The 27779-nt window shown below is 42.3% G+C and overlaps 1 protein-coding gene across 1 annotated transcript in view; it reads left to right on the top strand.

Annotated features, from left to right (window-relative positions):
* The window catches only part of cdh7 (cadherin 7), an 83340-nt gene that overhangs the window by 38004 nt on the left and 17557 nt on the right, over positions 1–27779 (top strand). The window contains exons 3-8 of the mRNA XM_022748755.1: positions 64–183; positions 11762–11929; positions 14043–14230; positions 16500–16753; positions 17862–17998; positions 20241–20362. Coding sequence (XP_022604476.1) covers positions 64–183; positions 11762–11929; positions 14043–14230; positions 16500–16753; positions 17862–17998; positions 20241–20362 — 989 coding nt within the window. The remainder of the gene's footprint in view (positions 1–63; positions 184–11761; positions 11930–14042; positions 14231–16499; positions 16754–17861; positions 17999–20240; positions 20363–27779) is intronic.

Below are 27779 nucleotides of genomic sequence, written 5' to 3'. Positions count from 1 at the left end.
GCTCGGTTTGACTTGGCTTCTGGATGTTGTCTTGGAAACTAATGAAGGGCTGTCTGCCCACAGGAACCATGGTAGTGCAAGTGGCAGCCACGGACGCGGATGACCCGACATATGGGAACAGTGCCAGGGTGGTCTACAGCATCATCCACGGACAGCCGTACTTCTCGGTGGAGCCAAAGACAGGTGGGTGCAACGTTTGTCGGACGAAAGTGGTGGTGATTTAAAATCCAGAGCAAAACATCCTCTCAATTAGATTTGTCCTAAGAGTGATGGAGTTCTAACACACAACACACAGTTTTCTTTATTCACACTACTTCCACCCCTGGTGCCAGTGTAGTAGAAATAACGGCGATGAAATTAAAAAGCAGTTTTAAAAAGCCTGAGAAAACTGCTAAAAATAAGCAGCAAGATCAGATTTGAGGATGTTTGTTGAGTCGTGGGCTGTTTATCCTGAGAAGTGCAGCAGCAGCCCTCGCTACATCTTCATAGCCGGCTCATTAGCCACTGCCCTGCCGAGGCTCGGCAGCTTCATGCAAAGCACTCTCGCAAGAAAACTGAAAAAATATGGGCCATCCCACAATATTAGGCTTCATCCTCTGCTTCAAGAGCAACACATACACACATGCTGCGATTTTATTGAATGTAGTTCTTTAGTTCTGTTGTCATGAAGTGGTGAAAGCCTCCGCAATGCAGGGATGCATGTCGTTTATTTTTCACACTCAAGCAGACACAGCAATAAGAGGGATGCTCTACGACAAGAACTCCGCTGTGACCTGTAATGTTCACTGTAAACATTCAGTGAGCCTGCAGCGGAAGAAAATGGAGCATTCAAGAAAAATGAATGTAGAGCGCGAGAAAAAAGGAAATGACTTCATATTGTTTTCGGCATTATGAATGTGGCGTCTGAGGAGGAAAATATGTTGTGAGCCATCGAGATTTCAGCACAGTTAGCTGTGAAGCCTGCACAGTATCACCGAATTTCTGTGTTGTTTTTCACTTTCTGGAGACCTTCTGCTAATGAAGCCTCCCGCTGCAGCTTTCATTAGGGAACATTTCCATGTTTCAATGTTTTGGGCCTAACATTTACATGTTTTATACACTCTAAATGAAAAAAAAAGGTTCCTCATGGATACTCTTTAAGCTCCGAGAGGTCCACAGGGAGCCCTCCGAGGCTGTACATCTTTGATTTTAAGTGAAGGATTCCTCGTGGCTCCTTAGAAGCTAAAACTTCCGTGGACCAATTAATGTCTTGAAATGCTGTGATCACCTTCACTGAGATGAGTTTGGTTTGAAACTTCATTTGTACCTCAGTGTTTTTCCTCAGTTCCTTAATTTTTCTGTGATGAATTCAACTGGCAACCAAGCAGCTGATATCCGAGGATGTCGGTAAATCTCTTTTATTGTTTTTTATTTTTTTTGTGATAAAAAACATAGCTGGTAATAATTAGACTGGATTAGTTTAATTGATATTATAGAGTTAGGTTAAGTAATCCCTTGAGTAATTTCGTCAAATATTTTGTCTTTTTAATGAACTAATTTCCAAGATTTTTAGCAAGATTTTATCAGTGAGTGTAAGTCAGATATTCGCTTTGGTCCCCATCAACTCCTCTTGCTCTTTAGCTGCTGAATGCTCCGCGATGTGCACCTGCTAGCTCGTCACTGTCTTCGTCTGCGTGCTGTTTGGTGCTGGACAGGAGCGCATTTTCACTAAAAGCTGCTTCTCCACCAAAAATTCTTCCAGGGACTTTTAATTCCCCCCAAAGAACTAATGTGTAGGAACCTTCCAGGAGGTAAAGGTTTTCTCAATCACATTGTGATTTGCATTTCCACAGCAGAGCCAAAGCCCTGGGAAGATAAAGCAAATTAGTCTGCTGACTAATCAAAAGAGCGCCGGTCGCCTTTCACATCATTTGTACAAAAATTGACAGCACAGCCTTCGTGGAGCGTTCCTGCGATGGGAATGCACCTAAAAACAGCCGCCTGTTGAATCTGGAAACTGAGCGTTTTAATTGGTTTGATTTGGCCTCCTCCTCTTTCCCACATGTGTCGAAGTGTCCTTGAATAAGATGCTGAACCCCTTAATTTCTCTGGATGTGGATATGAAGGGAAAAGTCAGTTCTCGCACAGTGATTCTTCTCTTTCAGTGTTGAGAGTTGCTCAGTGCAGATTTAAGCATGAAACTTTACGCACAGATAAATCCCATGTTGGTGCTCTTTCTGTAGGACAATGGCTGGGTTATTAACCTGTCTCACACACACACACACACACACACACACACACACACCTTAATGTGCGCCCAGACGGAGGCCCTTGGGCCTTTGCCAGCACCTCGGTCGTCTCCTGTCCATCTCTGCCAGACCACAACTGATCACACTTGGCTCTCTCCCTCGCTCTCCGTCCATGTAGAAGCTGATTGGATCTCACGGTTATGAGATGCAACATTGGTGTCAGACGTGAACAGCACGGATGGCCCGTCAGAGAGGCGCCACTCCACGAGGGACTCGATGCGAGGAGGCGTGAAAAACGTGCTCTCTTGTTTGAAAAGGGGAACAAGCTAATACAACCTAAAGAGAGAGGGTTTATAGAAGAGCGACTTGCAGGCTTTCGCAGCAGCATTGTTACTGTCTGAAGTCTCTTTCTGGGTTTAGAACTTTCTTGGTGATTATTCTTTTTAGACCCCCCCCCCTTTATATTGCTGCCTGCAAAAGTAGAGACACAACTGTAATTGAGAGAAATATTAGAAAGTGTTCACTCGGTTACCTTCGTCTTCATCTTCATTTAGTTACCTTTCAAGAAGAGCTACCTTGGGGAAATAAAAATTTATGCCACTGAAAATGCTCCGCTGGTTTCCCTCTAAAAACCAAGATGCTGTTGTGTCATTAACTTTTAACATCGCTGCACCTTTTACAAACTTGCCGAAGACTTATCTCGCTTTGAAATATTTATTTGAAATTTGGTGTTAGCTGATACATCCTAATTTCTCCTGCTTCTTATTAAGAGTTTGGTCATGAGGATCTTGAAAGGAAGCCGCTTGGTTTATCAGGTAGCGTCCGGCAGAAGTTACTAAAACTGATACGGGACTGATGGAAATTCGACCACGTGCCTCTGGGCGTTCGATGATCTTTAAGAAAGTTTGCGAGAGCACTTGAACCTGTCGACGAGTCTCAAGTGAGACTTCATGACACCGATACCAATTAGAGCGAGAGCAGACATTTACTTAAGTGACGTTCAAACAGCATGTCTGCCCCGTAAAGTCCCCACATTACTCTCATGTCGTGTTTTTCTTAGACCCATCCAGCTCAGACGACCAGCGCCTGAGCTGGTGACGTGTTTTTCATTAAGCTAAGTGGATTCTTTAAATCCAAAGGTTACACATATATTTCAAAAAGCTTTAATGGGTTATAATTGCTCGCCATAAGTGGCCTGTGTCCCCTTACAGTCCATTGAGATGCTAACCAGAGTTCATTTCCTCCGCGCCCCTACTGCGCACTTTACATACCGGGAAGAAAGGATGGAGGAGACATGATACAGAGATGTCATCAAATAATGCCAGTTTGTGTATCTTGTATTGAGCTGTTAGTGTGGCTTCAAAGCGTGTGTGTGTGTGTGTGTGTGTGTGTGTGGCGTCCTTAGATCGTAAGAGTGGCAGCGACTCCATTTCCACTTTTTCTGATTTTGTATCACAGAAGAATTTATTAGGGTGACGTCTGTGCCGGTCATTCCAGACTCCCTTGAGTTGGTTGCGTATTTTACTTCTGTGATAACACCATCGTGATAACATCATAGTCTAACAGTGGTGCAAGCAGAGTCATAAAGCAGGAAGGTCACGATGTCAAGAGTTTGCTATTGTTAGCAAACGTTAGCCACCATTAGCTACTGGTCACACCAGACCAAGCGCGGATGTAGAAAGAATAAATGAACCTTTCCTCTCTAAGAGGAGGAGGATTGTGTGTCTAGGTGTTAAATACTGTGTCCGCCCTCAGTACTGGCTGTGAAAGGGACCTCATTGTTTGTGTTAACTGTTAGTTTTTTTAACATATTGTCAATACCATGTATCTTACAGAACACACTCCGGGGGTGAGACAGAAGCTCTGAGACAGCAGCCCACGATTGAGCGTTGTGGGATGAACGTTGCGCCGCTGTCTTTGTGAGTTACTAATTAGTCCCATTTGCAGCACACGCCTGGGCCATAGCAGAGGGTGACTTTGACAAAGTGCCTGGGCTGAAATACACCCTAAGCTCCACGCTGCAATACCGCACTAGCGATTAAGTAGCAGAGGGCTAATGGTCAGAGGGGGAGGAGGATGCAGCTGACCCAGTGTTAGGTGGGTAGCATCCTGGCTCTCTTTCGTCTAACAAGTCTCTTAACTCTGGTTCTTAATCCCAAATTGAATCTACAAGGTGCCCTTGGGAAAAGTACTTAATCCTGAATAGCTCCAATAACTTCCGAGCGATGCATAATGCCGGCAAAATACATAAGTTGCGGCACCTGAAGGTGTTCAGTTAAGACAGCGTTTTGTAATACATATTGATCGATAGCTTGTCGTTTAGTTTGAAGGTGAAGCCGAAACGGTAATGCTGCTGAGGACTGCGTTCTAATTGATGGCAGGCTCAAGGAGGTTTGAACAGCTGCCTCCAGCTCCATACACCTTTGGCGATATGGCAAGTCCTTTAGAGACAATTATCCACGCACATTAACACTGCTAAGCATGCGTGCATGCTCGCCAACCTCAATGGCTGGAATAACAAAAGGAAGAAGTTAGTTAGTGGGAAATGCCAGGTGCCTGAATGAGAGGATTAATTACATTGTGAAGGGGGTATTTAAGATGTGACACGGCTCGCCTCTCAAAACGACACAAGTATGACACCTGAATACGACAGGTACTCAGGTGATAGAAGGCTGGACGGACTGAGCTTCGTCTCAGCCCGAGAATCTAATTAAAGTGAAAAGAGCTCAAATAAAGGGAAAGGCCAGGTCCCGTCCTTGTGTACTCTGCAGCCGCTCCGACTCATCACATGTGAAATTTCGACATTGAGGTCAAGAGGAGTTGGGCGGCTCGCTGTGATCAGCATGTGATTAAGATATTAGCGTGGCCTTTTTTTAAAAATCTGGCTTTTCTTTAGCGTCATGCACAAAGCTGTGAATGTGTGTGTAAGTGTGTGTGTGTGTGTGTGTGTGTGTGTGTGTGTCGTTGTGGCTCTGTGCGAGACTCTTGTTGTGGAAGCTGCACCGAATCGAGAACATTACAGCTGAAGGCTAGATATAAATCTGGCTGCCTCCTGCCGTTCAGGCAGGTAATATAGAGAGGGAGGTGCAATTTTTCTTTAATTCTGTTCACAAGCAACACACACACTCGGGTTGTGTGCACGGGAAAACACACTTCCTTTCAGCTTAACATTACAAACGAATGGATGCTGGACATAATATCTGTCTATAACACTCGGGTTCTTTTGTGCTGCAGGATTATGGAGTCCTTTCACACTCAAGGATCCCTGGGTAGGTATAGTGACCCGTGATTAGAGCATGATCCTTGAATGTCACTGGGTAATAAACTACCTGGGCTGGAGGTTTTATTCCCTGTTTGTTTGGCCTGTTTTTGTGTTATGGGATCTATTCCTTGTAAGAGGACTGCCTGAGGGGTTTCAGCAAAATCACATACTGCAGCCTTCATGTTTAAGTGTTCATCACCTTCATCAGCGCCTCTCATAGCTGCACGCAGAGCCAGAGGGTTCCTCCAAAGTCTGCACTTTTATTTCTTCTTCTCAAGACAAATGTCAAGTATCTGGGCTTTAGCAGGGAGCGTGGCCCACCCGTCTGCCGCCAGTGGTGTGGAGACAGCTAGATAAATGCATGGCTACAATGCGTCTGGCTTGCACCGGAGGCAAGGAGTCACGGCGCAATGCGAGGCCGTGCCGCGATAGCGACAGAAGGGTTTTAATCATCGCCTCTCCCCAGGAATGACACCAGCGCCGCACGGGGTAACAGAGATAGAGAGGGGGGGGGGGGGGGGGGGGCTGGCAACCCCCAAGCAGACAAACAACAGCCTCGCAACATCGCCGTGTGGATTAGCGGTGTCGCTCGGTGAGGAGTGTGTGCTTCTGGCCAGGCAGGAGGAGAAACATGTTGCTGGGTTTTTTGTTTTTGTTTGTTCGTTTGTTTGTTTGTTGGTTTTTTTGCAGGTTGGAATCAGGATTCACAGCATCATTAACCACCAGCCGATATCTCTCCGGCTCCAACACACCAAGCTGATATTAAATAAGTATATCAGCTGTATGTGAAGCCTGTCTGTGGTTCACTCAGAGCATTCATTTGTCTCACTGCTGGCTTCACAAACTTAACGTCTTTTTATTTCAACGTTTAGGAGCCATCCGTTGTAGCTGTCATTATAATCCAACCATTATCCAGCTTCCTCCTCAGCTTTACTTCCCCCTTAATGTTTAAAGATACCTCTTTTAAGTCTAGACATCCACGGTCCGTCCCCGTGCTGGTGCTGGTGCTGGTGCTGGTGCTGGTGCTGGTGGTGTTGTATGGGAGTAGAGAACAGGAAAATATAAATAAAAGTTTTGTTCTGTTTGTGTCTAGCTAGTATTAAGGGAGCCTTGCTGGATTGAAGGCTTGAAGTAACCTTTCTGATGCAACTCAGTAAACAGGGTTCACAGGTGTCACTGCAGCAGGCATCAGAGCAGTGGTGGTGCTCTTTAATTGGCTGCGAGGTTACACTGTGGAAGAGGCAACAGAGAAGTGATAAATGGATGGATGAAGGAAGGATGTGAAGGATAAACGGAGCAGATGGGTGAATATCCACAGCACAAAGATAGACAGATAGACAAACAGATAGATAGATAGATAGATAGATAGATAGATAGATAGATAGATAGATAGATAGATAGATGTGGGAATTCTCAGCTTAAAAGCATTAGCCGTGAAAAAAGAAAAAAGGAGATGACATGTTTTGACTTTGTGGTTGAGGCTTAACCAAAGGAGAGAAAGGCAGTGTTCCCCCCTCTGTGCTGTGCATGAGAACGCCCCACTGTTCATTATTTGATGCTGGGCTGAAATGGCATGTTTTGTGGAGCTAACGAAAAAAAAAAAAGAAAAAGAAAAGATTATCGCTTTATTGACCGCAGTCATTCCACTGTAAACCCACTGCCAGCGACTTTGGAGAGGAGAAGTGGACAGCTCACTATGATTCAGCTAACTGAGCCATTTAGTTAAAACAGACCATTAACAGTTTTCAGCCAGAGGGACTGTAATGACATTAATAAAGGATGGCAAGAGAAAATTAAACACCTCATGGAATTGTTTATTTTTCAAGCGCGGCAGCGATTGACGGTCAAAAAGGCATCTTCATTTTTCTCTTCAAGTCTTTTTGACCCACTTTTCTTGATTTGTTTGTCCTTCCTCCTTTGTTCCTGGATTGAGCTTAATTGTGAATTCTGTGTGAGCGTGCGAGAGAGAGATAGAGAGAGAGTGTGTGTGTGTGTGTGTGTGTGTGTGTGTGTGAGTGTGAGTGTGTGTGTGTGAGTGTGAGTGCTCCCACTTCTATTCTTGTGAGAACCAGACTGAGAAATCCTTGCTCAGGTTATAGAGGAAGGATGATGGGTGGGATGGGGGTTAGGTGAGGCATGCGGTGGTGAGGCTTGTGGTTTTTGGGTTTGGGGAGAAAAGGTTTGTATGTAGAACATTTTAGCACCTCAACTAATGCACTGGACGGGAAAAAAATTGCACTTGTGTCCTTGTGGACAGAACACACAGACCTCATACTAATACCGCTGGAACTGCTGGACCTCAGTCACGCTACTGATAGCAGTGACTTCCTGTCGGCTAGAGATAACCATACATGAGCCCATTTATATTCAATGTAAAGAAGGAGCCTCTTCTCACCTCCTCACAGTGATCAATTAAAAGACCTTTTTTTATTCTTGTCTGCACATAGGCGGGAACTTGAAATAGCTAAGAGAGCGCTGGTTTCCATTGGCTGAATGAACGCCTCAGGTGTGACCCCAAACCTACCCGTCGCAAATGGAGATAAGAAAAAACAATACGGGTGGTGGAATCATTGAAAATCCATTTTACACTGTCATTACTGATCATAGACTGATATCTGTGAAAACCACACAGGCAAAAATCAAATTACGTTTAATTTTTCTTGTATATAGAACCGTGTCCATCCAACATACCAACATGATATGTTATTGTGGGATGATGTGTATTTGCTCATGTTCCCTTAGAAATAGACACACCTTCACCTAAAGCAGTACTTAACACAGCTGTAACACAGTGTTATTGTGCATTTTGAGTTTTTTTTAAATCTGTTTTTGGTCTCCACCAACTCCTGGAGGAAATATCCGGCTCTCTGGTGGTTAAATGCTCCACTTTGTTCACCAGCTAGTTGCCAGTATTGTCTGTCTGCTGCTGCTGCTGCTGCTGCTGCTGCTGCTGCTGCTGCTGCTGCTGCTGCTGCTGCTGGGCTGGTAGCTTACAGTGGCTGCTTTCAGCTACAAACAGCCGCCTGCTTTCAGCTAGAAACAAAGTTAATCAGACTGTGTCCAAAACAGTAAAGTTGTGGCTGTAAACGTAAAGCGACTGAATAACACTAAAGCACAGGTGATAATTGTCTGATAAGCGACACCTTCTGCAGTATGTAAAGGCCTTCAACCCTTTGTCAATGCAGACATGTTGATAAAATGTTTTTCTGTCAGTGAAACCTGCAAAACAATCCAACACAGTCCTCATCAAGACCACAGCTGATTAAGAATTCTGCAGGACATATTATATAATGTATAATGAGCAAATAAGTCCCCCCCCCCCCCCCCCCCCCCCCCCTTCCTCGTTAGAGTGGACCTCAATTACATGTCAAATTTCTGTGTAATTTAAAGGATTATGAGAAATTCTTCAGGTGCAAACTCTAAGCAAGAGCCTGCCTTTGATCTGCTTCATCAGGCTGTGAATGCGATAAAGCAACGAAAAATGACTCATTTATTCAGGAACTGTGTGCTGAGGCTTTGTGAGGTTCTTAATGAGTAATCTTCCATGTTCTGTTGGAATCTTTAATAAGTGCCATTTAATGACTGAAACACATTGTGTGGTAAGTCATTAACTTTGAAAGCAACAGTGATTGCTTTTGAAGGATTAGGACGTTTTTCTTTGCATTTAAATGCGTGGCGTTAATTTTTCTGGAATTATCGTCTTTGCAGTCAAGAGATAAAGATGAGATTAGAAAAATGTCATTAATGAAAAGATTTCTCTGCAAGCTTTTTAGTATTTTGTGCGTGTGTACCACAACTCGACTTAACACTGGCTGTTATATGCTGTAGCTCAAGTGCAAACAGACAACTACAGACAAATGCCAGTCATTTGATGTTAGTGTTGTCACGTCTCTGATCCTCTTCTGATACAGATCAATCATGACAGGGGGACAGACAGATAATGCCTCCCCTGGCGGCGAAAATGTCCCCTTGCATGTGCTCTTTTTTTCCGACAGCGTCTTAACATTAACCTCATCATGTGTCAGACCGCTAAACTATTTGGAGTGACAGCACATTTTAGGGCACAGAAGAGTCACAATTCATTGCTGTTGTGCAAACAAGCTACCAACCATTATGGGCATCCACCATTAACCTCAAGTCATTTTTTTCCTCTAATTGCTACTTGGAGGGTTTTTGTGAACAGGATTTTCCAATCTGAATCCATATTTCTAGACAAGATCCATTTTGTCATGAATAAAGCTTTCCAGTACTTGAGTGATGTACTCGCCAGCCAGCTTGATAATTTAAATCATCCCAGAGCATGAAGTGTAATTTTGTTTGTTTTGTTTTGCATGTCTTTTAGTAACTGTTTTTTGATAGTCCTCAAAAATTTTTGATGCTTTTGTTTTAAAAACCAACAGTGAGCTAGAGGCATTTCAGGCTCCGTGGGGAAGAAAAGTTCTAACAGCAATCTGTCTTCTTGAAGGAAGAAAAACTAGCAAAATACAGATGAAAACAACAGGAACATATCTTATTTATGAAACATATTTTCTTCTTGTCACCTAAAGTAGTGATTCTCAAGCAGGCGGAGTGCTTGTACCCTGGGAGGTTCTTCTGCAGTTGACAGTGGATATGTGAGAACACTAATTTGGAAAAATAGACATTACTATTTGATTAAGAAGTCCAGATATTGAGTCAGCTGTCAGCACATGGTGGGAGGTCTAAATAGTGAGCTAAAAGTATTTTTGATAAATGGTTGAAACACACAAAAAAGTAATGAATAAACAGTTCAAGTGGTTTGCCGAAAGCAAGGATAAATGATTGCAAATAATTAAAAGCACTGGATAAAGAGTTGAAATAGTTAGCTAAAAGCACTGGATACATGGTTTAAATAGTTAGCTAAAAGTTTGTCTGAAGGATAAATGGTAGAAATAATATTACTAAACAGTTGAAACAGTTAGCTAAAAGCACTGGATAAACGGTTGAAACAGTTAGCTAAAAGCACTGGATAAACGGTTTAAATAGTTAGCTAAAAGCACTGGATAAACAGTTGAAATAGTTAGCTAAAAGCACTGGATAAATGGTTGAAACAGTTAGCTAAAAGCACTGGATAAACAGTTGAAATAGTTAGCTAAAAGCACTGGATAAACGGTTCAAATAGTTAGCTAAAAGCACTGGATAAACAGTTGAAACAGTTAGCTAAAAGCACTGGATAAACGGTTCAAATAGTTAGCTAAAAGCACTGGATAAACAGTTGAAACAGTTAGCTAAAAGCACTGAATAAACGGTTGAAATAGTTAGCTAAAAGCACTGGATAAACGGTTGAAATAGTTAGCTAAACGCACTGGATAAACAGTTGAAATAGTTAGCTAAAAGCACTGGATAAATGGTTGAAACAGTTAGCTAAAAGCACTGGATAAACAGTTGAAATAGTTAGCTAAAAGCACTGGATAAATGGTTGAAACAGTTAGCTAAAAGCACTGGATAAACAGTTGAAATAGTTAGCTAAAAGCACTGGATAAATGGTTGAAATAGTTAGCTAAAGGCACTGGATAAACAGTTGAAACAGTTAGCTAAAAGCACTGAATAAACGGTTGAAATAGTTAGCTAAAAGCACTGGATAAACGGTTGAAATAGTTAGCTAAACGCACTGGATAAACAGTTGAAATAGTTAGCTAAAAGCACTGAATAAACGGTTGAAATAGTTAGCTAAAAGCACTGGATAAACGGTTGAAATAGTTAGCTAAACGCACTGGATAAACAGTTGAAATAGTTAGCTAAAAGCACTGAATAAACGGTTGAAATAGTTAGCTAAAAGCACTGGATAAACGGTTGAAACAGTTAGCTAAAAGTTTGTCTGAAGGATAAATGGTAGAAATAATAATAATAATTACTAAACAGTTGAAACACTTAGCTAAAAGCACTGGATTAATGGTTGAAATAGTTAGCTAATGGGCAAATTGTTGATACTGCTAGCTGCAGGTTGAAAGAGATGCTAAAAGAGTTAAACAGTTAGCTAAACATGATGGATGAAAAGTTGAAATACTTAGCTAAAAATAACAGATATATTGTTGAAATAGATGGCTAAATGATTTGGTTTAAACAGTTAAAACTACTGGATTAGTTCAAATATCTAATGCAAAACTTAGAGTAGCTTAATGTACCAAACACTTGTATGAAAACATTTTATAACATCTATTTTTAAGTCAATTCAAATAAACATCATTTGGAACATGATACTTGGGTGTTGATGAACGGGTTGAACCGACAGTATGTCTGCCTCTCTCTTCAGGTGTCATCAGAACAGCTCTGCCTAACATGGACCGGGAGACGCGGGACCAGTACGTACTTGTCATCCAGGCCAAAGACATGGTCGGCCAGATGGGTGGCCTCTCCGGCACCACGTCTGTTACTGTCACGCTCACGGACGTCAACGACAACCCGCCTCGGTTCACTCACAGTAAGACTCCGCTCCCGATTGTCAGCAAAATTACTCAATGGCTCAAAAATTCTCAGGCCACTATTATGGTTTGCTCTCGCTTAATACATGCCCGGTTTTCTCAACCCAAGTCCACATTTGGACGGATTCTTCCACACACACACAAACACACACACACACACACACACACACACAGGGAATCTTCCTGGCTGTCTGACAGCACTGGAGGATAACAGCCCAGATGTGGAAGTATATGGGCCAGACTCGGGTCAACGACGTGGGCATATGTTGGGCCAGTGTAAGGCCAATTAAGCTCGACAGTACAGTACAGTCCATGCCTTTTCTTTCTTTTTTCAACAGCTACTCAGCAATCAGAATATAAACCAGCATCTCCTTGCTTCATTTGCAGTGTTTTTTTTTTTTTGTTCCAGCTGAGTGGGCTTTTAAAGACCTATTATTGCTGAAAACCCACTTGAACTCGGAGAACCAAATGAGGGCACACTCTGTACTGTATACAATGAATGCAGAGGGCTGTTATTCTACACTTGAGAAGACGTCATTGGAAAATAAAATAATAAAATTTGCTGTACTATCTGTAACAACGCTGAAGAATTATTTTTCCTGCAAAGTGAGGGAGAATATAATGCTCATTAAAACCTCGTCATTAAGGTTTTGTTAACCCCATTCCCTCTTTATCTTTGTTACTACCCTCGATTTGTATTTTCAGCAAATATTTTGACTTTTTTTTTTTTTTTTTTTTTTTTTTTTATGACCAAATTAAAAAATGGCCTTCCTGCAAGGTGTGCACCTCCCTGCTTTACTCTTCATCAGAGCTGGGGCTGCTTCGGCGTTGGATACCAGGATCAATCAGGCTCCGTTTTTTTGTTGTCAGCCTATTTCACGGGCTGCTAATGGGTTCCAGGCCGAGCTTTAGGATTCAAAGGCATGCAGCGCTTCTCATGATAATCCGAAGCGCCGGCAATCGGTTTACCGCTGATAGCCCAACCACTGTCTGGCTGGTGCACTCACCACTGGACTGCAATGAAGTCGAGTCAATTTGCTGGCCCCTGGGGGGGAAAGAAAGGTTCGAGTTTGCACAACAAGTCATCAGTGCCGTTTTATCCCAGTGCTGTCACACTGGGAAGAAAGGGACTTTGGAGGAGTTCTGGGTTTCGCTCCTGCTGTCGCTCCTCGCAGGGTCATGGGTCAGAATCGATAGACCATTATGGAGCATCAGAGCTGATAGAGTCCAGGAGCCATAGGTAGTCCTTGGTAGAAACGAGGGGAAAGAAGCCAAGGTTAGCCGCATGAGAGGACAGGCTGGGGTGGGGGGTGGGGTGTGGGGGGGGGGGAGGGTAGGTGCAGGGGCAAAATGGAGGGAGGAAAGCAATTTTTTGGTCTTTTAAAGAGCTGCTATTCCACGGCAAATTAAAAAGCCATTATAAAGATTACATGGCGGCAAACAATGTCAGGCAGATTAGCATTTAGACGGTGGCTGAGGGAGACACTGTGAGGAACACAGAAAGGTCTGGTAATGAGCTCTGCCATGGTGATTGGGGAGGTTATGATTATGAATATGATTCCCTGCTTTATTCTTATAAGAGTACTTTAAATCAGAAGGGTCAGACAAAAGCTCAGGGAACACAATGGAGAGTTTCCGAGTAATAGAATCTTTGAGTGGACATTTCATCCCTTGAAAGGTATCAAAGGGATCTAACTGTGCTTCTTTTTATTTATTTATTTATTTTATTAATTCTCACTTTCTATTTTTTGTTTGAAGGCATAACCCATTACACCAAGACACCATTCAGGAAGCTGTATAGTTTGCTAAATATATTCTTCCAGCTGTAAAAGTTGTAGAAATGTGAGAACAGAAATTGGTGTGCTCTCTTTCTTAATTGCATATTTTACTTTTCCTCCTCCGCTGCCTATGCTGCAGTAAGAAAGTGAAAGCAGAGTGCTTTATTCCATATGTGTCACCGCTGCTGCCTGTCTGTGTTATGCAACATTTGAGGAGCCAGACAGCCAAATCAAAGCTGAAGGGGTATAACAAAAGCCCTGCTGCTTGAAGGTGAGTTGGTAGCGAAATAAGCACATCCATTACCAACATCCGCTCCTGTCCATCCTTTTTCAGAGAGCTATCAGTACACAGTGCTGGAGTCGCTGCCGGTGCAATCTGTGGTGGCCAGAATCAAAGCGGCGGATGCTGATATAGGCTCCAACGCAGAGATGGACTACAGGATCATGGACGGAGACGGGCCTGGCATGTTCAACATCACAACAGATGAGGACACACAAGAGGGGGTCATCATTCTCCTGAAGGTACGGCATGAACAACAGACTGGTTTTCACACCATAAATAGGAACACACCGGTGAGGAATGAAGAACCTTGGTTCAGTCAGACTGTGAATAGAGCCTGCGGGGAATATTTCTGTTGGAATCTGAAGCCTTTGTACCATGACTTGCTCCCCATAAATGGCCCTGAAACCCTCCCCTCTGAAAGTCAGCCAGACATATAGGTAAATGTTTTCAGGCTGTTGGGTAAAGCCATGTTCACAAGCAGCTGGTATGGCATTCAATGTTGCGCCTCTGCTTATACACTTATCCCTGTGTAATATATTCCTTTTTTCTGCCTGAAAAATACACCACAACATCAAAAGGGTACGTTTCCTACCTGCTACCTATACGTATACATATAGTACATATAGGCTGCCAGATCTTTGGTATTATGTGCTTTGTGTAAGGTGATATTACCAACTTTCTCAGGTTACTAAGAAAGCTATATTTATCTATTTGTGTTCGGAGGGCATGTCTTACATATTACACTGTGGAAAAAATAATGTAGCTAACCCATAGAAGAATATATCTCGACTTTTCATGGTGAAACATTTAACGATAAGGCTTGCAATATATATATATTTTTTCTTATCATCGATAAATTCTATAAAAAAGACCAAAAAAAACCAACAATGAATTGATCCAACTAACAAGTATTCTCTGCGTACCTGAAACCTAATATACGGTAGCTTATCCTTCTGTGCTGTAAATCTCCAAAAAAAACGTATTAAATAGACATCAGTGAGGCGCGCGCTTGCACTAGATGACATGTAACTTTATTAGGGTGAACATGGGGACTGTAGTTTTTGAGTCAGTCCCTCATACACCATCCTGCTGAAAGTGTGCTATTGTTTACTAGCATTTTCATAGAAAACCACATTACTCAGATGCTTCGGGAACCGTACTGGGGCCTTTTTTTTTTTAAATAAAGTTATATATTCTAAGTCAAGATGGACTAACACGTTATAGGTTTTGATCCAATAATGTCACTTTTTTTGCTTCTTTAAAAGCTTTGTAGTTGAATAACACCACACTGGCACAAAACTATAGCATCACACAGGAAATGGTGCATTTTTTTTTTTGTTGTTTCTGGATCCATCCTGTCTGTTTACTGCAGGATATTAGTCCAACTTGTCTCTCGCAGTTTGCCTCTCTCTCCTCTTCGTCTGTCTCGCGCTGTTTCAAAATGTCTCCTGCACCTCCGGATTAAGTGATGATCGCTAATGACAAATCAACATTGACTATCTCCAGCACCTTTGATCGAAGTAAACATCCCACGGTCACTCAAAGCTTTGCCGCCGTTAACAGCTCCAGACTTGCAGAACCAACAGGCGGCACAGAGACCACTGTAGTGATTGACGGAGGTTGCCTAAACAACACTCCACTCACCATGGGAACCAAGATGCTATAAATATTGTCTTTGACGTCCACCCACTTATATAAAATAAAACTTCTCAACTTAAATGTGTAACAAAGTCACTTATTCATTTATACAGGAAACGTGTTGCACATTCTTGCCTCATTTTTGGACGCTTCAGAGCTCATGGCTCATGCGTCACATTTTCAGGGGTGTCAGAGGACTTGAAATGGTCTCCTCGGGCCACATGGATGTGACAGTTTAATGCTGCAGCTCTTTTGTGGGGAGAGAAAGAGAGTGGCATGGTTGGGCACTAGCAATTCTTGTCAGATGGGCCAATTTGATCCCTTTGTTTGTTTTGCACCAAACTCAGACAATTACAACACTGGAGAGCGTCACCGACAATGAAAGTGTCAAATCAATGTTCTCCTGCAGTATATTATGTGTTGCAATGGGGAGTTCAATAAACCACACAAAATGACAAAATGTTTTTAAAAAAAAACAACATTTATTTCACAACACTTTTCACAATATGCTGTGCCTTTCTTAAAATCAATATAATTGCTTTCACAGCACAAACTTGCTATAATCTATCAGCAAATGACTTTGTTTAAGTCTGACTGCATTTTAAATTGTAATGGGTCTTTAGAGTCGACATCCTTAATTGGGATCAATATCTCAGATTTCGATGGATGATTTACAGATTTACATACATCAGCTGCTGCTTCACCCTCACCTGTCTGATAGCGTGGAGTAGATATAACGTTGCCGTCCTTACATTTCCAACCAAACAACACATTTTTTGCCGCCTCACAGCTCACCTCTCTCATTTTGACAAGAAAAGTGAAGATTCCTCCCGTACATTGTGTCACCCTTCCTGTCTCTCTCCTCCTCAGCCTCTCGACTTTGAAACAAAGAGCAGCTTTTCCCTGAGAATCGAAGCCACGAACAGGAACATTGACTCCAACTTCTTGAGCTTGGGCCCATTCAGCGACACGACGTCGATCAGGGTGACGGTGGAAGACGTGAACGAGCCGCCCGTCTTCTCCGCGCCACTTAGCAAGATGGTTGTTTCGGAGGACGCCAAAGTGGGCACCTCGATCGGGAGGGTCTCTGCCCATGACCCAGACACCTCCAACAGTGCCATCAGGTACTAACGATTTGCTCACATGCTATCACACAGTGGTACAAACCTTAAAAACTATCTGTCCTCTCAGCCACTTGGATGAGACTATTTTTTCAAGAGCTGCTTATTATAGAATAAATGTACTGAAATTCCCCCGAGGATCCTAATAAAACCAGAGCAAAGACGACTAATAGGTTAATCCATTCAACTTCTCTCTCACATTATCTACAATCACAAAGAATCTGTAGCCCCTCAAAAGTCCCTGTGCGGCTGCCACAAGGACACCGCCAGATGGGTGGAGGGCCAGAGAGTGCAGCATTTGCAAAAGTGAAATGCCATCTTGAACAAGAGAAGGGCATTCCTGCAGGAGGGTCAAGGCTTCAACACTTTGTGCCGTGGCATTTATGAGTCAAAAACAAGCTCTCACGCTGCCAATCTGTGCAGTGTCACTCTCAAGATCCCCACCTATTTTGCATTAATTGAATGAATATTGTATGGAATTCATGCTTGGTCTGTTAGGACTGTTAGTAATCTTAATCAGAAAATCAAATTACTGCACCATTGTAGCTGTAAATTGACTCTTTTTTTTCTCCTGTGACTGTTATCAGCGTCTGCAATATATTTCACTACATCTGTTGAAATTACAATTATTGCGGAACTAATGCAGCCACAAGAGTCAAATTACATTGCAATAATACCCTTTGGATGTAGGCTAATTGAAGTTGTAATTTTCTCTAGAAATACGAGTTGCTGTGTATTGAAAGGGTTTGATCAGTGTTGTGTGCTGAGGGACAAGTAGACAGCTTTCAGTTTTATCAAATTTTAATAGGGTTTTGTTTCGTTCATTCTATAAAGTTCCAAGTTCCTGTTGCTTCTCTGAATTTCAAGTGATCTCTACACTTGCATTAATGATCTGCACTCGAAAAATGAAAGCAAAATCGTACATGCTCATTGATAATTGATTAAAGCTTTTACCGTATCAAGAGTAAGTGTTGCAGTTTGATGAAAGAAAACCATTATAATCTTTCCTTACGAGTAGAAGAACACTTGATTGTCGGATCAATACCACTATCCAAAAGCAATTTTTTTTTTTTTTTTTTTTAAAGTATGACAGTTGTGTGTTTGTGTCCAGGTACTCCATCGACAGGAACACAGACTTGGAGCGCTTCTTCAACGTGGACGCTCTAAGCGGGGTCATCAGCACGGCCAAGCCTCTGGACCGAGAGGCCAACTCCGTCCATAACCTCACCATCTTGGCCATCGAGAGCCGTAAGTTTACTTAACAGCAGCTGCACTTAACAGCTTTTCTTAGCTCGAATAAGATGGTGCAGCTAAAAAACAAAAAACAAAAGTGTAAAGATTTAAGGATCCAAGATGTTGTTTCTGCTCTAAAATAAGCTGCAAGCTACATTTAGTAGCATTTCATTAACTAACTACATTAGTTTGAGGAATTAGGCAACATATTTCCTCGCTATGTGAAGCCTGTTCTTGGATGCTATCAGAATTCAAGCTTACGTTAGCATCTCTGTCCTGCTCTTTATTGAATTTTGGGAAGTTGACACCTCATTTAGTGAAACACTCGACAAACACGCTGGTTATGCTTCATTTTAAAAGCCAGTTCTTGTAACTTTAAAGTAAAAAACATATTGTTAGCTTAACAGAGTAAAGGCTGGTAAGGAAGCTTTCGCCTGTTAGCTTTAGCCTCGGCTTGAGTAGCGCTAAGACGTGCGTAGCCACCAAGTTCATATTTAATACTTTTTTACAAGATCCACATATTAAAACAAGTCAAATGTAAAAAAAAAAAAAAAGTTTTCCACCAACTCATGCCGCTAACGTAGCTTAATTAGCAAGCTAGCTACAGCTGACGCCACAGACAGTTGTTATTTTAACTGATGGTCGCCGGCTAGAAATGAGAGAACCGCTTTTATCCACCTCTGTCTGAAAAACAAAAGCCCACAGTTTGAAAAATAACTTAGAAATTTGAGCGGTAGCCTCAATCTGCCACTGGGGTTTAGCAAATGGTCAATTAGCTTGTTAGCTTGTCACTTGAGAAAGTGAACCCCTTAGATCCCTTCTGTGCTGTTACCCCTCGTCACAATATCCCACAGCCTTGTCTGTCGTGGACAACGCAATTGTTGGGGTCACTGTGGGGCTGTCGGGGAATGTTAATTCACGCGCAGGACAGTCGTTTTGACCTCCATGCCTCCCTGAGCCGTGGGGACGAGATGCTGACTAAGGGTGGGCGATCTCACCCACGGGTGAACTATGCTAATGCGATGTGAAGAAGTGCCTCGTGCCTTTTTTTTTTTTTTTTTTGTTCATCTCTCAATGGCTCCAAGGACACGAGAAGTGCCTTTTTTCTTCTTCTTCTTTTTTTTTTCTCTCTCTCTCCTATCATTTCACTGCCATCATGCAAACACAATTGACAACAATCATCTGCACACGATCCGCTGAGCGCTCTAGACAGCTGCATCACATCAGTATAAGTTAAAATAGACAACCAGCCTGTCAGCCTGGCAGTTCCTCTGCTTTCACATCTTCAGACTGAGCACAGTGTGAAAAAGGGTCTTCATTTTTATTTTTTTATTTTTTTTAAAACCTTTTTTATCACTCTTTGCTTCAAAGATGTGTTTTTATTTACATCTAACAGCACACAGACACACTACTTGGTTGATTCCCGAGTGTGAGCGCTTGCCTGATATAGCAACAAAGAGAAGGCAGCATATAATAATAGCCATATGAAATGTCACCACAGTCCCTCATGCATGAGGTAGTGGCTTCTGACACATAGTGACACTCAGGCACTGTTTTCAGCTGAGAACATCTTTTGAGTTCATGGACTGGCAACAAAATCCACTGCCCTGTTCGCCTTATGACAGTATTTATAGTAAATGGGCTCTTTGTAACTGAAGAGGTTGCGGGGACTCTTTGGTTGAGGGATGCTGTGCATTTGAGCTGCAGTCACTCACATTTCATCCGCTCTGCCCAGACCACGCCAATGACAACAAGACTGTGGCCCGAGGCTCCACACGTCCTTTTTATCACCATCAAATCAGCCGGCCCGAATGTCAGCGCGTCATCTCTGGCTGGCATGGCGGCGACGCCAGGCTAAATCATCGTCTTGCACTCAGACGCAGCCATTTAGCCATCAGTGTGTGTCAGGCAGACAGAGGCGTGAAGCCCACTGTTCGCACATGCAGCCCCCCCCCACCACCACCACCACCACCACCACTGACAACAACCCCGCACTGAGTGTAATCACTTTGGCTTATCCACAGCAGAGTGGGTAAGGACGCCAGCTGTTGGGAGCACACTGCATATTTCATTACAGCAGCACTTTTTTTTCTTCCCCTCCTCCTTTGTGATTAATTAAAAAACATGAGAAAGATCAATATTCCATAATTTGGCCAAGTGCATCAACGCAAAGTTAAGGCAGAATTAAAGTGTTTAAAAGAAAGTTTGCTGAACGCTGTGACATAAAAAGGGACTCTCTCCTCTCCTTCTCTTTCAGAGGACCCAACCCAAATTGGGAAAGGCATCTCTCTCATCACAGTGCTGGACATAAATGATAATGCCCCGGTCTTTGCCATAGACTATGAAACTCTCCTCTGCGAGAACGCCTTGCCAGGACAGGTAAGACCCATGTCTCTGCAGTTGGTCCAGCTTCCCTTCCTTTTTTCCTCCTTGAAGTCTGACAGCCTGCTGACTCTCAAAGCCATTAAAACTCTTTCTTGTTCCTCAAAAAAAAAAACAAGTCCACCGTGCACGTATCCACTCCGCAGCTCGAGGTCATTCCAGGGAGGGACGGCATCATTAGTATGAAACACATCCTTAAGATTTGATCGCAGGTATCGTTGGTGTTAGCGTTCATTAGAGACGTTACTCTCATTCCATTCTGTCAGAGCCGACTAAATTAATGATGGTGCTTGACTCTGCTTGCGGTCCTAGTACACAGTAATATGACATCGTATTGTGATATCTCATGCTGGGATGGAGTGGCGTCTTGCCGCGGTGTGGCTTTTTCATTCTGAAAGCCCTTTGTAATTAGACAATCACCGCGGAGGGCAAAAGAGCAGAAACTGTATCACAACATCATGAAAAAGGGGAAGGAACCTGGGAGATTTGGTGGATGGAAAAGAAGCCACAGTCTTGTATCGCATTTTTTCCCCGTGCTTAGCATTTGGCCTTATTGTTGCTAAATGACTTGTGTGTCTGCGGTGGCGATTCGTCTGCTGTTGGCATTTGGAAAATACAATCAGAGGCGAAGGGTAAAGGAGGCGTGTAGACCTGAATAAGTACAATTGATCACAATGATGCATTGTTTTGGAAATGGCTATTAGGCCCTTTTAAATATGTTATTTGCATTCATATTTCAGACTTGTTTGTCACCGTGCTCACGGTAGGGTGAACAAAAATGGCAAATGATTTCATTTGCAAAAATGAGAGACTATATTTCATGTGTGCATTTGTTTTGCTTTTTCTCTTTCTTTTTTTTTCTTTTCTGTGTGCATGATGCTTGACCACAGTGAGGTTATACAGTGCCTTACAGGTATTCTGAGTTTCCAGGCTTTTGTTTGTTGTGTTGGCTTTTTGAGGTGTGTTTATGTTTGTCTCGTATTTGTTTTGTTAAAATCACACTAAAGACAAACAAAGTGAAGTTCAGTAAATACAGCTCAACCTACCTTCAGGTATTTTGAGATATTATCAAATTTAATTGTAATTCATTAGATTTTGGCTTTAGGGTACAGAGTATTTGCTGGAATAAACATTGATTGTCTGTTAGTAGTTATTGAAGAATGCATTCTACCACAGCTGAATGTCTATTTTTTGGTTAATGACCCTGCCACTTATTCTCAGATGAGTGTTGTTCCTCAGTGACATCAAATTCAGAGCGAACACAAGCGACTATCTATCACCCGTCAATACAGCCTGACTTTCAAATTCAGCAGATAATTTGAACATTTCTCCGCACTAGCGCCTGATAAATTACGGCAAAGAGACTATGACAACACTGAAACAAAGTCATTCCCCAACAATCAAACCGGGCCCCGGGACATAGCAACGGCCACGGCCCATGACAGCATCATCAGCAGGAAAAGGTACAGCAAATCTGTAATTACTCAGCTGAAGCAGACAGATTGCTTACTCAAATTCCGGTGATAGCTGAGCTGTGAGGTCTGCCCTAGGTATAGCTAGGAGCTGCTCTGCTGTAAAGCGAGGAGCTGCTGGTGACGGAGGCCTCTGTCCTCATGCACCCACCGAGCCGACGTGCTGCATTCAGATTCTTTCCACATAGTCTTAAAGTGCTGCAGACATAAATGGAAGTCAGCTAGTGACAGTGAAGACAGTCCCGTCACACAAAATACAGTGTGTGGGGGAAATGGTTTTACCTTCATTTTAAATTCATCTGAAGTGAAATCTTCCAAAGTAGATTAAAAACCTTTTTTACCCAAAGAACAGGCATTTAGTTAATTGTTCAGTTAGCCAGCTAGTTAGCAAGTTAGTCACTTAATCTGAATTAACCACCAAAAAATATAAAAAATCACTGGATACACGATTTATAAGTGAAAAAACAGGCTAACAGTAATGAAACTGCATTCAGTCGTTTCATTGTTGATTATCATTTTTCATGTTTTCACATGTAAAATATGCAAAAATGTGGTATTTCACAAATATAAATGCCCAAAACCCACGTCTTTTTTCATATGGGAAAATGTCAGAAATGTAAAATCACATCGTATATGTAAATTTACACATATGATACTACATGTGAAATTGTTTTTTTTACATGTATCATCAACATTTTCTGAAATACAAATGTCGATACAATATGCAAATTTTATAATTAAATATAAAATACAGAAAGGGATAGGGTACAAAATTTAGGCAGTAATTAGAGCAATATGCATTCTTATTCTAACAATCATATCTTACATTTCAAATACAAATAAAAGCACAAAAGCTCAAGTGAAATTCATAAAAATCTATGTTTTCACATGTAAAATATAATATTCCATGTGAAAAAAAGATATTTGTCTGTATTATGTTTGTTTTTTTCACATGTGAAATGTCCAAAAATCACGTCTGTATATGAAGTCATCACATTTATCACGTGTCGATCTTATAAAAGAGAGAAGAGGGACAATGTATGAAATTTACTAAGCAAAAAGATAAATATATATTTTATTACATGGTGAAATACCAAGAAAAAACACAAGTTAAGTGTAATCGACATTTCATATATATGTATATATATATTTCATTCTGTTTTACATATATTACATGTGCAATTATTGTATTCACATTGAATTTCTTACATTGCACCTTGCAAATATCTGAAAACCCCGTGTGACGATATCATATTTAAATTCACACCTTTGTCCTCAGTTTTAGAGTTACTGCTGCAGACAGGACGTCCTTGTTCTCATTTTTGTTTTTCACTAATTCAAATTTCTATTCAGTCCCATTCAAATACAGTCTTCTGTTTAGGCAACGCTGAAGTGTGCCGGTGGGATTGCACCCTCCGACTGAATAATGAAGGCAGGCAAAATGAAAATTTCATGATGAAATTTACACCCAAAAACACATACAGAGCAAATGGAAAGAGAGAGGTTGACATTTGAATGCGAAAGCACGCTCTGAATTACAACTAGGTGTCGGCTGTCTGTTAGCCGACAGACTGGGTGGACTTGTAACCTGTCAGATGTGCGCTCCACCACCTCCCTGATTCCTAATTAATTAAAATGCTCCTGTTGTGTACTGTGTGTCCGGCAGCAGCATTGAACAGTTGGTTGTTCTGGCTGTGTCTGTAAGCTTTGTTAAAAATCTTAGGCCGCCCACTGGCTGTCACGCCCATTGGCTTATTCACAGCTGCGACAAAGATGAAATAATATTTGCCAGTCGGGGCCAGAGTTGACTCTGTGGCTCTGTAGCACAGATTAACAGGGAGTGCAGGGATGGAATAACCTGCCATTTTTCAGGCCTAATTAAGGCAGTCTCGTGGCACTGGCTCTCTCCAGAGATGCCACTTGTTACGGATCATCGGTGCGTCTGTCTTCTGCCATAATATTAACTGATATTATGATGGGGCAGGGGCATTGGGAATGATTGGGGACGCGGGGTCACGTTGTACAATCACTTCAGTGTAACCATTACATACATGAGTAGACTTGGCATTCTGCTGCCCCCAATCTGCTCCCTTGCCCCTCCCTGCAGTCCCGCGAGCGTCCCCGGGGAGGTTCGGCGTCCCCGAGGCATTTGTGAATGTTGGGTAGTGTAGAACAAGAGGTTTTTACAGCTGCAGTGGGAAAACGTGAGGGTAAAAACCAATGTCCATAAATAAGGATCCTTAAATTCCAGACGCTCTTTTATAACTCCAGAAACCTGCCTGAGAATCATCACACTTTTAAGATTTCATCAGTATCACAGTAATCCGGTGATAGTTGCCTTTAAATCACTGCCAACAGGAAGTGTTAATAGCTACTGCAGCGTACTTATAGTAGTATAATAGTTCCACAACTTAAAGCTTGATTATCCCCAGATTTATTCTGGCGTAAGTTAAAAATAGACGTCCTTCTCCTGTGAACATACAGACAGGAACCTCAAACTATTTTAAATTACAGTGGAGGGAGGCCCCTCACCCCCACCCGACCCCCCACCCTCCCAATCACAACTACCTTACTTACCACTTCATAACTACCGCCTCAACTGTCGCATCAATCACACAAACAACAAAAGATATCTTCACACCAGCAGCTGTCATTAGAGGTGTTGCATCAAGGTGGGAGTTGAAAACAGATATGTCAAGACGCAAGGGACGCGGAAAACATTAGTGTGTGGCATCATACTGTCTGCTCTATAAAAACACTGAACATGGAGCAAATTTAATCTCAGATCTCACCAGGAGATCACTTTAGCCTCAGCAGTTCCACCTTGTCAGGATCATGCCAGCAAACAACAAACACGGTTGTGACGAGATGAATCGCGGCGAACGAACGGTTCAGATGATCGATGTGAAATGAGGGAGAGCCGGCTTCGGGAAAAAAAAACAAAAAAACAGATGAAATGAGATTGAAAGATGACATTTGTTGAATGGCATATATTGATTGCCCTTAAAATCTATACGTGCGCATGTGTGTGTGTGTGCATGTGAGAGAGAGAGAGAGAGAGAGAGATGACAGCCGGGGGAGGGGGGTGCTGCTGATCGAAGTTACGGGTGTCACATGCGGGTGATGTTTCGGGGTGTCGATGTCATAGGAAGCCGGCGCCGGAGCAGCGGAGAGTGAGGGGTGTGAAAACCGCAGGCCCACCATTTCCTCCGACAACACAACCCGTGGTGACAGCTGTCATATCGCCATGGCAACGAGTGCCACCTATTTGATGCAATGCTTATTTATACTTATAGTTCCACTTTCAAGTGGCTGGCTTGATCTTATTGTGTGACTCATCTGCCAGCAGGGCTTCAGGTGGCTTGAGTGAAAGACTCAGACTCGTATCCTGTTTAGATACTAATAATTACACTTTCAGGAGAAATATAAGAGTCAGAACTCCACTTTTAAATCGTAGAGAACTAAAGGAATAGATTTTAAAACACAGTGGAGTGTTTATTCTGCTGGTGTCAAATAGAGGAAAGTGTTATTCAAGCTCGTTATCGCTCCGGCTCCCTCACACGGCGAAGTCTCAGTCTAGCCATGCTACATTAGCTGACATTACTTTCCTCATTATAGCAGCCACATTTCTCCAGTCGTGAGTCTGAGCCGGAGCCACAGACACACGACCAGCTCAGCCTCAGAGAAGCGCAGATGCTCCGTGTCATAGGTGCAGTGAATTATGGTCATTGTAGTTCACTGGCATACCTCAGGTGTGTTTCAGGGTAATTAAATAGTGATTGTTTGAACTGCACACCGGTGAGAACAGACACATTTTAGTTGGCAAGATGTTATTTGTGGAATTACCCGGCGAGTGCTGGGTGAACAGTCGGTTATTTGGCCTGTGAAGATTCAGCTTAATCATCCAGGTGGTGCAGTGTCTGGAGAAAGCTGAGTCCAAATCACTAGACTGGAGCCTTCAATCAAAAAAGTCCAGACTCAGAATTTGGCTATAGATTAAAGACAAGAGCATTTTTTCTAAGTTATACTTGAAGCTCATATGTTAGGCTGGATATCATTAGAAAAGTTTTGATATCAGTATAACACCAGCGTTGTTGTACCGGCACTTTAGTACGGAGGATATACATAAACAGCTCTACAGAAATCCTCCTAACAAAATACACAAAACTGTCAAGAACTGTGTCTAAATAAAAGATCCAAGGATAGAAAAAACACTTTTTCTATGCTGTGTAGTAATTTCAGTCTGTATTGATATTCGATGGCCAGCCCTTTTCTACATTTAATAAAATATACCAAAATTCTCATTGCATTAGTTTTAATTAAAGAACTACATCAGATATAAGCTAAGTTGGTGTTTCTCTTGTTTTCACTTTTCTGTTTTCAGGATCAATAACGCTACGAACGTGTCCAAGTGTCTGATACTTGATGCTCAATAGGAAACATTTCCATCAAAAGTTTTTCATGGTTGTTGCTCAGCCTGAATCGTATGTGGAAATGTTCCTGTTTACTCGTCAAACCGTTGCTGTATATGCAACCGACAGAGTGTTATAGGAGAACAAAACTGCTGCATTTGCCACAATTACACTGCTAGTGAGACGTGTTGATAACCGTTCATCAGGTGTCACCTGTTGTCGACTGTCACCGGTTGAACATGTCAGTACCTTCTATATTAATCAGATCATCTGAAGAAGTATAGTGGCTTCTCGCCTTTTCCACAGTAGCTGATGAAAACAACTTTTCACATGACGCTTCGAAAGACTCTGTCACTTTTCTCTGTAGTTTGAGTTCTGTATTTACGGTCTGTGTTTCACGTCTGAGCTGGTTACGTTACGGTCATATAAATCTCTAAAACTGAAGCAGTAGAGGCTGAGATTTCCCAACGTTTAGTCCCTCGCGTTGGCAAAGCTTCAAAAACACTGCATCCATTATACCACTGGATAGGGTCTGTCATTAGCTGCCCCCCCCCCCACGCCACATAAATTCCCACGACTTTCAAACTACATTTCCCCAGTTTGTATGTAACGCGGATTTTAAATCTCAAGCCGGAAACGAGGTGATGACAGAATCAGGGTTATTTTTTTTGGACTTTGGAAAGAGTAGTAAGAGCAGTTGTTCTTGTGATGGGTGAACTGGACTTCATGTGGAGTGTGAATTTATTTCAAAATAAAATAAAATAAAAGAATGCATATATCAAAAAACCCCCAGTGTCAGTTGAGACATGGTAGATATTGCCTCATTTTAAGAGGTCACCGGGGTCAAAAATGTTGCGAATCACTGTTTTCGAGACAGAAAAAAAGGGTTTCACAGTTTGAAATTTGCCTGACTTCTTCAAAGGTTTTCAGCACATGGCAGATCTCCTTGTGTAACATGAAAGACCCCCTCCAGGGAAAATCAAGTGTATTTCCAGCTTGGAACTGCAGCGAACCAATGACAGTCTCTAAGAAGACAGACTAAGGAACCAAACACGTAGCTTGATGCTTCCTCTAATGCTACCTGGATAAGCACCGCTCTTTCACCGGTCACCGAAACCTTGTCGGTGCAGAGAGCGAGAGTTAGCATTAGCACAGCAGCTAACACTCTGTCCGCCACTGCTAGCTACGATCTAACAAACAGCATAAACGAATAACTAGCTCACCGTTCTGATACGTCTTCCAGTCGCCGATTGTGTTCACAATAAACTCCTCAAAAACTCCTTCATGTGGAGTATTTTCTTTACAGTGTAAAACATGTCTGGAGAGGAACTTTAATGTTCATCTCGATTGCATTGTTTCCTGGCACCACCAACTGTTTATCTGGATTTGCTTAATGCCTAATATTCACATAACAGTAGTTTACAATGATTTTTTACATAATTTGCTCAGTATTTGGATGGAAACTTGACTAATCAATGCATGTGGACCATGCATCCGCATTAGATTTGCAAGTACCAGTGTATGTGTGTG

Source organism: Seriola dumerili, unplaced genomic scaffold (genome assembly GCF_002260705.1).
Source record: "Seriola dumerili isolate Sdu_G_001 unplaced genomic scaffold, Sdu_1.0 BDQW01000129.1, whole genome shotgun sequence".
NCBI classification, from domain to species: Eukaryota; Metazoa; Chordata; class Actinopteri; order Carangiformes; family Carangidae; genus Seriola; species Seriola dumerili.
This window is presented reverse-complemented; position numbering and strand designations above follow the sequence as displayed.